Here is a 14,406-nt window from a genome sequence, read left to right as displayed (position 1 = left end):
TCTAAAGAGAAAAGCCCTGGCTGTCTCAACCTTTCCTCGTAAGACCTTCCCTCCATTCCAGGCAACATCCTGATCTACCTCTGCTGCACCTTTTCTAACACTTCTGCATCCTTCCTGTAACGAGGCGACCAGAACTAGACACAATACTCTAGATGTGGCCAAACCAGGCTTTTGTACAGTTGGAGCATAACTTCATGACTCTTGAACTCAGACCCTCTATTAATAAAAGCTAACACACGCCTTCTTAACAACTCTATCCACCTGGGTGGCAGCTTTCAGGGATCTGTGGACATGAACCCTAAGATCCCTCTGCTCCTCCACACAGCCAAGAATCTTTCCGTTAACCCTGTATTCTGCTTTCAAGCTTGTCCTTCCAAAATTAATCACCTCTCACTTTTCAGGGTTAACCTCCATCAGCCACTTCTTAGTCCAACTCTGCATCCTATCAATGTCCTGTTGTAACCTAGAACAGTGTTGTTCTTTGAAGTTCTGCTAGAAGAATCCTGAAGTTGAATTCTTTTAGGATTTTCTGTATTGTGAAGTTTCAGATATAACATTATTGACAATCCTTTACATTCGTTCATCTGCAACAGTGATTACACTTATGGAGTCACTAAGTATTGTCGCATGCCAACTTATCAGGAGTAGCTTCCCTGTTTCTTCTTATACTTGGCATTAACTGTCCATGCAAAACACAACTTTTCTGCAAATAAATTCTTTACTTCAGGACATTCTTTCTGCGGGCAATCTTAAATGCCCATTTATCATGAGACAGCAGGTTATCCAGCAGTTATCTCTGCTGTGCCAGGAAACAGCATGTTTATGTTGCATTGAGCTTTTCTTCCCAGGGAAGATGAATTAGCACATTGCTTTTAACTCCTTTATAACAGTTTCTCCTTGTTGTTTTCATTTCAGGAAACAGAAAAAAGCTATTGCTGACTCTTTCAATTCCTGAACAATTATTAAAATTTTGAAGTTTCCAATATCACAATATAGTGTGGAGTACCATAATTGGATTTCTGCCAATAGGTAATGTACCATTACCCACTGAACCATGACTGACATAAGCCAGAATGTTGGTAAAATCAAGTTTGAATTTGGCAGCACAAAAGCAAAATACTGTGAATCCTGGAAATCAGAATTAGAATCAGAGAATCATGGAGAATTTCATCAGCCCTGACAGCATCTGTACAGATAGAAGCAGAGTTAATGGTATTACTCTTCTTCAGAACCAGCAAAGACAAGTCATACCAGATGCAAAATGTTAACTGTTCTCCTCTCCTCAGATACTGCCAGACCTGTTGAATTTCTGCAGAAAATGCTGGAAATACTCAGTAAACCTGCAACATCTTTTGAGTGAAAAATAGTGTTAAAGTCTCAGGTCACTGAACGTCACTCAATCTTTCTCGCCATTTGGATACTGCCAGATATGTCAAATATTTCCAGAATTTTCTGTTTTTGGTTTGAAATTACCAGTGTTGGTTTGCAACATTCAAACTTTGGTGAAAATCAGGTATTGGAAAAATCCAATTTGTATTAATTCATGTAATTAAGCCACCTTGCATAGATTTGGGAGACCGCATGGTTTAACACACATTAAGAAAATTTATTTTATGATGCTAGAAATGCTAAGTGTGTGGCCAGGACAGCTACGACATTCATTCCTCCTTGGTGACCTCTTAGTCTGAAATTATATCTGCTGGTCTTCTGTCGCTTTTATTATTTTTTCTCTTCTTTTGGGATGTTTTCTGCATTAAAGCTGCTTTATAAATGTAAAATATTGTTGTTCCTGCATTGTAGCATAATTTTCCAATTACATGGACTATTTCATTTGACTTCTAACCAAAGAATTTTATCTGGTATAGAAATTGGTTGTGGTCGAAGGGACACGAATAGGTTACTGACCAAATAAATTAATGGAATAATTGAGTAATTCAGCGACAGAAAGGTATATCAATTGGCCAGTTCTGAGCTATATTAATGGGCTATTGTATCAGGTAATTGAACAGACATCTGAATAATCCAACATCAGATAAGTAACCTGACTGGCTGACCAGTTGTCTCATTGTGTTTCTGCTTGTTCCAGACAGGTAAAAAAAATTTTTTTTTGTCTTGGTTGTTGACGCCATACAGTAGTCAGCATACAGAAAGAAGTGTCTTTTCTCCCCCATTGTATATTAATCTTATTAATTTTCCTTTTGCAGTTGCCAATTCTGTAAAGCAGATGAACTGTTCACAGAATATGAATCCAAGTTGTTCTCACATAGGTAAGTCCTTAATGTGGAAGAAGTGATATTCTTTGTGCAACATTTTCAATGAACAAAACAGCAGGATCTATTTTCTGATGCAGTTTGAGAAATCCTGCTCCTGGTCCAGAAAAAAATGATTAAACTAAGTTCATAATCTTACGCTCAGCTTTTGAATCCATACTCACTCTATAACATCATTAGATGTAGGAGAAAAGTTAGGCCATTTGGCCTGTTTAGTCTGTTGCATGATTTGGTAAGATCTTGTCTGATCTCATAATCCTCAATTTGATTTTCCTGACTTTTTCCATAACCTTCCATTCCCCTACTAATTAAAAATCTGTCTTGAATATACTTAACAGTCCAGCCTTGACAAAACTCTGCAGTAAAGAATTCCACCTATTGACTATACTCTGAAAGAAAATTCCTAATCATCTCTGGCTTTATTTGGTGACCTCCTGGTCTGAAATTATATCTGCTGGTCTTCTGCTCACCCAGAATCTACTCTGTCAAGCCCCCATCACCAAAGCCATTAACTTCCACCTCTGCATTGTCACTCATCCCTAGCCCAGTATCTGGATGTTTTTGTAGGGGATGTATTCACTGCACACACAATCGCAGTGCCTGTGATGTCACTGCCAGTGACACCACAAGTCACTACCCGCATCAAGGAGTAATATTTTGGATGCTTGTCATTTGCTACCCGACTCCAAAACCCCATTGTCTTATATCCTACCCAGTTCACAGTCCCTCTTAGCTGTCACTCACTGTCCCTTTCATCATCGTGCTCCAAAACCTTCAACTCTTTCTGCCTTACTCATTGCCCTGCTCCTTGAGCAGCAAGTTAGGCAGCCAAGGGACAGTGAGTGAAATGACGAGCAAAATGGTAAGTTGGGGTGATGAGATGTTTGGCAAGCAAGAGAGCAGTGATCAATAGGCAACAGCCTCAGGCGCACAGCAGTGTTACCAAGGTAATCTTGTGGTACAGTGGCAGTGTTTCTACCTCTGGATTTAAGTCCCACCTCAGGACTGATGGCTACAGAGTGTGTAATAACACACGTAAGTTGTTTAAAACTGATTTTTAAAAAATAGATCAGATTGAAGGCGGGATAGTATGTTCAAGTTACAGAATGTGTGATATCTGTCTCTCTAAATAATAGCTTCCAAATAAATAGAAAAGTGACCCAACATAAAAAAAGATGAGAGGAGGCTGTAGTACTGTGTCCTCCACCAACTAGCTATCAGCGTTCTAACATTACTTAGCCATTGCCTCGGTTTTCACTGGCATACATTGATCCCATTTCAATAATGTCTATATTTTAAAATCTCAGCTCTGATAAAATGTCATCTACACTCGAAACATTAGCTTGCTCTCTCTACAGATGCTGCCTGACCTGCTGTGATTTCCAGTGTTTTTTGTTTTAGAAGTTTCAGCTTTGCATTCAAATTCGTTTTGGCCTCCCTATCTCTGTTAATTTCAGTTTGGTGAAGCTTCTTTGGGTGATATGCTATGCCTTCTGTTAATATAATGCTGCTTGGCATGTGTTTGTGCTATGATCAGGTTGCTGGCAGCAACGCCTCACAAGTTTTATGGTGAATTGTGCTGCTTATAAAAAGCTTCAAGTGGTTGTTTTTATCCCCAGCCATGGCTCAAATTCACACTTGTCATTTCTCAAATTGTATGTGGTAACTAGCCCCTTAAGGAAGTCAGCATGGTCTGTTGAGGATTGAGATGTCTCCAAATGATGTGCCTCTGAGGTAGGCTTAGTAAGACAATATCGGAATGGATCAGGCCCAGCAGTTCCAGGCCACAGTTGATCAAACGACCAGTTGGATAGACAGAACTGCTGGGATGCTGGGATTGTTTACACATGACAGGTATCTCTGCCGGCATAGCCCAATCAGTTGGGGATTGTTGTCTGCACAAGCAGGGGAGAGGTTATCAATATCCCGTAGTTGTAAGTTGTGTGGTTTTAGTTTGTTGAATTCTAGTAATGTCCCTTTGCAGTCGCAGAATTCCTAAGACTTGGGGTCTGCAACACTGTGCTTAAGTCTCTGGGGACTGGACTGGACTCCAAGGTGGGATAAACAGGAAATCTGCAGAGAGAGAATGTGTACTTTATATTCAAGAAAATTAAAACTCTGTCATTATTCAGTGTTAAAGGGCAGAAAGCAATTTTCGAAGAGATGATTGAAGAGGACGAGGGCCTGGTTGATGAACGATTGCCAACCACTAGTCGTGGACTGTGGGCTTCAAGTGAGACTGAACGTGCCTTAAAAGCCATTTTAGCTTTTGGGAAAGCACACCGAATTGATACCTCATTAGTAGAAGAAGGGAACATCTTTATGGAACTGTTTGAGTTATGGAAAAAAGAATATAAGGTACATGGCATATAGATTTGATCTGCTTGTTTGAAAAAAAATTGCTTGATTCCATTGATAAATTTACATTTTTCTCCGGATTCTGTTGATAAAGTTGGGTATGATCACTTGAAACCTGTATGAATATACTTATAAACAGTACCAAATGGCCCGACAAGATACAGACACGTGCTGCGTCTTAAAATCACAAAAGACTACAAATGACAAACTATACATTATCTTCAATGCACCAAGTTCATTTGCAACGGAAAACAACAGATGAAAATGTCCAAAGAAATATATTCAGAATAGGTATCTCTTTACCCTTTCACAACAATAGAAAAAATCTGTTCCATCTCTGTGATTGAATACTTTATGGTTCTCTCCTTGGCTAAAGATTCCATTCCTCAAAACCAAATTACATCAGAATGACATCAGAATGACACTTGTGGATTATTTTGGGACAATTATTGCATTAAACATCCAATCAAGGCATATCCCCTGACACTCCTCCCCTTCTTCCATGACTTCACTCGACCACAGAACAGTAACTCTGTGGGGTATAGTAGGGATGGGCTGAAGAGTCTCTGAGATCAGGGAGAGATGATTCACAATCTCAGCATTTTGAGACGAGAGAGGCTTCTCAGTAATCGGAGGCAGGAAGAGACCATGATTAAGGAATGGTATCCTAAAGAGTAAAGGGGTGACGGTTTAGAAGAATGAGGTGGGGATCTCATGTAAAATTCTAACAGGACTACACAGGTTAGGTACAGAAATGATATTTCCCATGGTAGGGGAGCCCAGAATCAAGGATCATAGTTTACAAATAAGGGGTAAACTGTTTAGGACTAGATGAAGAGAAGTTTTTTCAACCAGAGAGTGATGAGACTGTGGAATTGATTACCACAGAAAGTAGCTGAGGCCAAAACATTATTTTTTCAAGAAGGAGGTAGATATAGCTCTTGTAGCTAAAGGGAAGAAGGGATATGGGGTGAGAGTGGAATTAGGGTATTGGGCTCAGTGATCAGCCGTGATCATATTAAATGGCAGAGTAGGCTGGAGGGTTCGAATGGCCTACTCCTGCTCCTTTCTTCTTTGTTTGTAAAGTAGAAGGAGGTGGCAAGGTAGCCATGACCAGACGTAGAAGTGGACACAACAGTGCTTTGCAGAGTTGAGAGCATCATGGAATGGGATACTGAGAGAGGAGCAGCTGGTAATGTAAAAGAACCAAGGGTGAAGGAAAGAGGACTGTCTTTATACTTGCATCCAAGACATTGGAGTCCTTCATCAGAATTTCCCTTTGAGGTAAAAATTAATATTTAGAACTTAGAAAAGTACAGCACAGTACAGGCCCTTCGGCCCACGATGTTGTGCCATGGATTAATCCTAATCCAAAAATAAAATAACCTAATCTACATTCCCCTCAATTCACTGCTGTCCATGTGCATGTCCAGCAGTCACTTAAATGTCACTAATGACTCTGCTTTCATGACTACCACTGGCAAAGCATTCCATGCGCTCACAACTCTCTGGGTGAAGAACTTCCCACTGACATCTCCTCTATACCTTCCTCCTAACACCTTAAAACTATGACCCCTCGTGGCAGTCAATCCTGCCCTGGGGAAAAGTCTCTGGCTATCGACTCTATCCATGCCTCTCATTACCTTGTACACCTCGATCAGGTCACCTCTCTTCCTCCTTCTGTCCAGAGAGAAAAGTCTGAGCTCAGTCAACCTCTCCTCGTAAGACGAGCCCTCCAGTCCAGGCATCATCCTGGTAAACCTCCTTTGCACCCTCTCCAAAGCCTCCACATCTTTCCTATAATAGGGCGTCCAGAACTGGACACAATATTCCAAGTGTGGTCTCACCAGGGTTTCATAGAGCTGCAGCAAAACCTCGCGGCTCTTCAACTCGATTCCCCTGTTAATGAAAGCCAAAACACCATATGCTTTCTTAACAACCTTATCCACTTGGGTGGCAACTTTGAGGGAGCTATGCACTTGAACACCAAGATCCCACTGTTCCTCCACACTGCCGAGAATCCTGCCTTTAATCCTAAATTCAGCATTTAAGTTCGACCTTCCAAAATGCATCACTTCACATTTATCCAGGTTGAACTCCATCTGCCATTTCTCAGCCCAGCTCTGCATACTGTCTTGCTGAAGCCTGCAATAGCCCTCGATACTATCAACGGCGCCTCCAACCTTTGTGTCATCAGCAAACATACTAACCCAGCCCTCAACCTCCTCATCCAAGTCATTTATAAAAACTACAAAGAGCAGAGGCCCAAGAACAGAGCCCTGCGGGACACCACTCAGCACTGACCTCCAGGCAGAATACTTACCATCTACAACCACTCTCTACCTCCTGTTAGCCAACCAATTCTGAATCCAGACAGCCAAATCTCCCTGTATCCGGTACCTCCTGACTTTATGAATGAGCCTGCTGTGGGGAACCTTATCAAATGCCTTGCTGAAATCCATCCAACCACTGCTCGACCCTCGTCAACCTGTCTTGTGACCTCCTCAAAGAACTCAATAAGATTTGTGAGGCATGACCTGCCCCTCACAAAGCCATGCTGACTCCCTTTATTCATTCTATGCTTTTCCAAATAGTCATAAATCCTATCCCTCAGAATTTGTTCCAAAACCTTGCTGACCACAGACATAAGACTGACTGGTCTGTAATTTCCAGGGAGAAATTCAGAGGAAAAGGAATTGGTCTCTTAAAAGAGAGGAATATGGAAGGACTTTTCAGTCAAAGGAGAGAGTGTCACCTTATGATCTCCTTCCGTGGTGTAATGTTTCAGTTTGCTTAGCTTGCTGACATGTAGCTTCATGACCCTTGGAACTTCAGTGCAGATTATTTATGTAGCAAATCCCAGAGTGGTCACTCAGTGGACAAACCCCTCCAGATGCGATGAACCAAGAAAACATCAAATAAAGTTTGAATTGAATTGAATTGAATTGAACCATTTATTGTCACGTATATTCACTGTAAAAATACAGAGAAAAGTATGTACCTTTGTCATACATATATGGTGCCAGTCACATTAACTTGGAATAAGCTAAGAAAAGGAAAGATAACTTCAGAGAGTCCAAATTTCCTTCCCACAGCCACAGTCCCACTCTGGGCTTTCCAGCCCTCGCCATGCTGCTGCCAGCACCCGCTCTGGGCTGCCTTACAGGCCTGATCTCACCAACCCACACATGATCCATCACCGTCGCTGTGGCCTGCGCTTGATCCACCATCACTGCAGGACACAACCTGCGCTTTCGACTTGCCACCACATGGTTCCCAGTCGCAACCCAGCTCCTTCCCAACTCTTAGGTAGTTAAAAGGGGTGAGTGAGGAGATAGAATCACTACAGAGGGAGAGAAATGAAGTGAGGAAGAAAAAGGAAGGGCAAAGAAAGAAAGAGAAAGAGAACAAACGAGTAGAGTGGAGCTCCAAATGGAGCAACTTACCCTGCCACCATTTTGCCGGAATAGAAAATAGAACAGAAATCACATCTCTTTGACAGCACTGCGGAACTATACACAATTCTAGGAGAAGATGAAAGAAGGCAAGAATGCTGAAACTAATTCAGCCAATTGTGGGATATTTAACTCCTATGGTTTACTTCACCTTTTATAAATATGGATAGTTACAAATACTGCCCCCTGATGTCTAAAAAATTTACGGCTTATTTTGTATCTATATAATTTGATTAGCCTTAAATCTGAAGGGTTTTTTCTGGAAAGAAAGCCTTCATGATGCCTTCAAATAATTTCAACATATTTTTGTGCAATTATTTTGGTTACAACTTGTGATTATTTATAGTTTTGTGAAACAATTATTCTATTTACAGCTGTAAAATAGAATTAGTGTTAATATCATAGTTAATATTTTCTCTCAAATACTTAGTCAAGAAAAACTTGCATTAGATTAAGTCTTTCACAGATCTTTTATAGCCAGTTTAATACAGTACTTTCTGATTGTGGTCATTAGTTGTAGCGTGAGAAACGCAGCAGTCACTTTGCACACAGCACGGTGCCACAAAATACTGTGATAGTGATCAGTTAATCTGTTTTCTTGTGATTCTGATTTTGACTCAAATCCATAATGTTCTGACTCCAAGGCAAGTGTGGCTACCAACTGAGTCAGGCGTAAGATATGACAGACAGATGCTGAACTCAAGATGTTAAGTTTTCATGAAACACTTGTGTTCACCACCCAACTGTCACACCTCAGTGTCGCAATTACAAGGTCACGTCATTAATCATGTATGTTCATTTATACTAGTATCACACATCCACACAGTTAAATGAATAAGGAGGTAAGTAAACAATGAATAAGCAGGAAGCTGCTCTGAATAAACAACCGTCCAGGAATGCAATCAATAAATGATTTTTGAAAATACTTCGTTGGCTGTAATATTCTTTAGTACATCCTAAAGTTATAAAAGGTGCTACAGAAGTAGAAGTTTTATGCAGCTTAGTTCTTTTTACGTGAACATCATTATGATGCACATATTATTCTCAAGTTCAAACCATTTATTATAATCGTAAATGGGAGATCAAGTTGAATACTTTCTTTTAAAGTCTGGCATAGAACACAAAAGTGAAGTTGGAAATCACTGCATGTGATCAGTTAAAATACTGTTTAGCCTGCGAGCCTTCTCAAGGACTGATGCCAAAACCACGGGAACACTGCAGAAGAGATTCACTGAGATGAAACTGGGATGAGAGAATTTAATTATGTAGAGAAACTGAAGAAACTGGTCGATATTATTTTTTCTGGAACAAATTTGTTATGGCCCTTGTTGACATTAACTTTAAACAAGTGATCTAAATACCCAGTGACTAGCTTAAAGGAATTACACAACAGAATTTTGAGTTGCTGGGGCGGCACGGTGGCTCAGTGGTTAGCACTGCAGTCTCACAGCAGGGACCCGGGTTCGATTCCAACTTCGGGCAACTGTCTGTGTGGAGTTTGCATATTCTCCCCGGGTCTGCGTGGGTTTCCTCCGGGTGCTCCGGTTTCCTCCCACAGTCCAAAGATGTGCAGGCTAGGTGGATCGGCTATGTTAAATTGCTCGTAGTGTTCAGGGCTGGTGGGTTAGAGAGGGATGGATCTGGGTGGGATGCTTCAAGGGGCGATGTGGACTTGTTGGGCCGAACGGCCTGTTTCCACACTGTAGGGAATCTATCTAAGCAAAAATCTAATCAAAGAAACTAAATCAACATTGACCAAATGTTATCTAGTAAGCAACTAATACTGTAAAGAAGATACCCCTACTAAAACTTTAATGTGACTGATGTCCCCACATTGCATACACACATACTACAGCACATTTTCTGCATGATTACAGTTTTATAGGATAATTGCCAGCTTTAAATTCCATTTGGCCATTTCTACTCTTGGCCTCACCAGGACATATCTAACATAGTCTTGAGAGTGCCACAAGATGAGTGTCTTTGACCAGAGATTGTCCTCACTCTTGGGTTCTACTTGGTAGCTTGCAGGGAACGTGCAGCCTTCTTTCTGCTAACCACATGAGCTGAGCCCTTTATCTCTCTGTGAAACCTCTGTTTCATGGTCTCTTTTCTATCCAAAAGCTTGAGACCAAAGTCAGTCCGTGCTGCTGTTTTCTGTCTGACTAGCTATAGTTGTTTTTGTTTTCAGATGTGGGCATATCACACAATGCTACCAGTCTCTCAATCTGGAGCACTTGTCCCCATAGTAACATCGCCCCGAGGCTTGATGTCAGGCAGAATTTGAAGCAGATCACATGATCATCTTCTTTCCTTCATATTTCCTTGAGTTAAAAGAACAGTATCAAAGTATAAACATCTTTTAAATTCTCACATTCATAACAAATGCAACTTTGGGAGATTTTATCAAGGTTCTCAAAATAATGACTGGTTTTGATAATGTAAATAGGAAAAAAAACTTTCCACTGTTTGTTGAGACCATAACTAGAGGGCATGGTTGTCACCAAAAGAACAGGCTAAGAAACTTTTTCAAATGACTAATGTTGTTAGGATATGAAATGCTCTGTCAGAAATTATACTACAAACAGAATCAATAATAGAAAAGTGAATGAAAGTATGCGGGGAAGACATAAAATATGATGGTCCTAATGGGTTCTTTCTATGAAGAGTGCACACATGTGAAACTGAAAGTAGACAATCCATCTTCCTAAATACTTTTCCCTCTGTGTCTTCAGTTGCTCCATGAATATTGGATGGCTCTGCGCAATCGGGTTTCTGCCATCGATGAATTAGCCATGGCAACTGAGCGCTTTCAAGTGCGTCTTCCAGGCGAGCCCAAACCAAACCTTCCTGTACTTCACATCATTGAGTCACATGAGGTATGAAGTTGAGAGGCTGTGTTTAGATCTGCAGATTTCAAGTATGCTAGAAACTGAATGTGAAAAGAGAATAGAAAACTTGAATTTGTAGGAATATGTAATAACCTAGATAAGCATATAAACATGAAAGGATATGTTGATTCAAGGAGGAGGATTGGGAAGAGGTTAGTAGGATCATGAACGCTGCCACGGAATAGTTGATCTCAATGGCAAAATCTATTCTATAAATACTGTGTAATATGTATGGTGCATTTATCAAATCTGAAGTGCTGCACAACTACAAGCATGAGTGGGAAAGTGATGGCATATGGTGGTATAATTGGATTGGTAATCTGGATTAATGTTCTGAAGACACGAATTAACAATAATAATGTAGCCATTGTCAATTGTCATAAGTGTCCGTCTGGTTCACTAATGCCCTTTGGGGAGTGAAGTCTGCCATCTTTACCAGGTCGTGGTTGACTCTTAACTGCCCTCTGAAATGGCTTAGTGAGCTACATAGTTCCAGTGATATTAAAGTTAAGCAATAAATGCTGGACCAGCCAATGACGGTCACTTCCCATGAACAAAAAAAAATCTGAGATTCATTCCTTGGCAGAAGTGGGTGAAGGAATTTCTGCTGGTGTGGGATTTTCTTTTTAATTCATTCAGGAATATTGGCTGAGCCAATATTTATTATCCATGTCTAGCTCCACTTGAGAAGGTTCTGGTGAGCTGCCACCTTGGTGTAGGTAGACTCACAAAGCCATTAAGAAGGCAGAGTTCCAGAATTTTGACCCAGAAATACAAAAAATATATTTCAGTGTCAGCACAGTGGGCTTCGAGGGGAACTTGTGGTGTTCCCAAGTAACTGCTGCCCTTGTGTTTCTAGATGGTAGTGGTTTGGAAGGCGCTCTCTAAGGAGCTTTATATAAGCACCACCAGATTGTTGTCCTGCCCTGGTCCTAGGACCATGTAGAATCTTTTCTTCAAAAATTGTTCTTTCTGCGCCAGCATAGAGGAATTACTCCTGCTATTAATTGAAAGGAACTAAAAAATCTTTACTTTTTGTCTAACTTTGATATTTTCCTCAGCACCTCAGTTAGAATGATTCATTAGCCCCCTTTAGTTCTCTCTTTACTTTTAACTAAGTACCATCATTTTCCAGTGGTTTGTTTATTTTTGAGATTTGTACATGTTTATAGGGAGGTTTGGGTTTTAGAGCTGAGAGCCTAACCACTGGTCTGTGAAGGAAATCAGATGCACACAAGACTAAAATTAGAGCGTTTATGGTAGTTTGTAGGGTTGGAGACAGTTCCAGAGAGGGTGCTGGTGAATCTATTGAGGAATTTAAAGACAGTTTCCTTTTACTTTATGTATCTAATACAGTCAAGTGCAGGAACAGGATATTCTAAGCCATAGCATGATCCTTCTCTCAGCAAATGCAAACAAATGTATATATGCAATACATGTGAAGGAAATGTACATTTTATCTTTTCCCAGCAGCAAACTCAGAAAGTAATACAATGTTTAATACATGGTGAAAATGTCATACTCCAAAAGTTGGACAGAAGTGATGGTTGCATGTTTTACAGGTGGAACAAAACCGAATAAAACTCCTAAATGACAAAGCTGTAGCCACATCACAATTACAGAAGAAACTTGGTCAAGTGCTCTACCTCACAAATTTGGAAAAGGTGAGAATGATTGTTTGAGTATGCAGAAGATAATCAAAAGTACACCTGTTCTCACACAATAGGCTAGAATATCCAACCTTTGCTTAACATTCCAAATCCTAAGATAATTCCCACGTGAGCAAACGCTTAGATCTGTAACTGTGGGTCACAGGCCTTCTCGGCAACACTTGTGAATTTGGGCAGTGGATTCTTGCTGTCCCTAGGGCCACCAGGAAGTTACAACAGCTGAGGACCTTGTTGCATTAGTCTTTCTTTGTCGGTAGCTATGTGGTTTAGAACCATTACGGGAATGAAAGGAAAGGCCAACAATGATTTTCAGTAGCAGTTGATCCATATGGAATCAATGATTGAATTGGAATCAATAGTAGCATCAGCTTCCTTATGTACTGTATCTCAGATATCATTAGCCCTCTGTGAGCATTGGTACTTTGAACCTACATGACAGACAATTGACAAGATGCACAGTACTATAAGAAAGACCCCCGGATATGACAACTAGATGTACGTGGGCAGAATAAAGCCTTTTCCCCCGGTTCTTTCATAAACCTCCCCTCAACCCACACGTCCCCCGCAGCTGCCCTACATTTTCCCTTCTCAACCCCCCCCAACAAGTTTTCACCAGCACCCTGAAATGATCAGTGGGGCAGGAAGAGCTGGGTTCCACTCAGAGGAAGAGTAATTTGATCTGTACAACAATTAAATATTCTTTAATTAAAGCTGGAATACTTAAGTGCAAGTGTAAACTATTTTGGCCCTTGAGATGGCTCCATCATTTAACAAGACCATGGCTTTCCACCTTCCCTGATCCCTTTAGAATCTCTCTACCTCTGCCTTAAAAATATTTAATGACCCAATTATCTGGGGAAGAAGATTACACAGTCATGACCCTCTAGTGGAAAACATTTCTCCTCATCTCTGGTTTAAATTGGAGACTTCTTATTTTTAAATGGTGTCTCCCTAATTCTAGTTTCTCCCACAAGGAGAAACATCCTTTCTGTGTCCACGCTGTCACGTCTCCTCTGGATTTCATAGATTTCAGTAAGATCACCTGTTATTCTTCTAAACTTCAACAGTTCAGGTCCAACGTGTCCGACCTTTCTTCATGTAACCTTTAACCCAGGAATCGGTTGAGGGAACCTTCTCTGCATTGCTCCTAACAATGACCTAGGCTGATCCACCTCTAAACAATGTAAATATCATTAGCTGTTTAAGATTATTGACAAAAAGTTAGTAAAAAGATTTTTTTACTTCAGAGAGTTGCTATATGCTAGATTGCCCATCCTGAATATGTGTTTGAGATTGAGTAGGAAATTGGATACATATCTAACTGTGAAACATTTTTAAAGTAAGTGGAAAGGAAAAGTGAATGGGACTAGTTGAATACATAGGAATGCAGTTGATCAGGAAATCCATGTGAATGGGAGATAGTAAGAACTGCTGATGCTGGAGTCAGAAATAACACAGTATGGAGCGAGAGGAACACAGGCCAGGCAGCATCAGAGGAGACGGAAAGTTGATGTTTTGGGTCAGGATCCTTCTTCAGAAATTTCTGAAGAAACATCCTGACTCAAAACGTCAACTTTCCGTCACCTCTGATGCTGCCTGGCCTAATCCATGTGACTGGCACTGTTTGAGACTCAGGTTATTGGAGATAAAGTGACAGCAGGCAAACGAACCACTAGGTGTCAGTCTTGCGATTGATTGCAATTCTAATTTCCATGTAGCATGTTAAAAGAACAGCAAAATTAACTGTTTGTAACTCCAGCAT

At 40.6% G+C, this 14,406-nt stretch overlaps 1 protein-coding gene across 1 annotated transcript in view; it reads left to right on the top strand.

The window, feature by feature from the left end:
- Nucleotides 1–14,406, top strand: part of shprh (SNF2 histone linker PHD RING helicase) — a 102,442-nt gene that overhangs the window by 70,812 nt on the left and 17,224 nt on the right. The window contains exons 20-23 of the mRNA XM_048530513.1: nucleotides 2,205–2,267; nucleotides 4,403–4,628; nucleotides 10,819–10,962; nucleotides 12,537–12,638. Coding sequence (XP_048386470.1) covers nucleotides 2,205–2,267; nucleotides 4,403–4,628; nucleotides 10,819–10,962; nucleotides 12,537–12,638 — 535 coding nt within the window. The remainder of the gene's footprint in view (nucleotides 1–2,204; nucleotides 2,268–4,402; nucleotides 4,629–10,818; nucleotides 10,963–12,536; nucleotides 12,639–14,406) is intronic.

Source organism: Stegostoma tigrinum, chromosome 4, assembly GCF_030684315.1.
Source record: "Stegostoma tigrinum isolate sSteTig4 chromosome 4, sSteTig4.hap1, whole genome shotgun sequence".
Lineage (NCBI taxonomy): Eukaryota > Metazoa > Chordata > Chondrichthyes > Orectolobiformes > Stegostomatidae > Stegostoma > Stegostoma tigrinum.
This window is presented reverse-complemented; position numbering and strand designations above follow the sequence as displayed.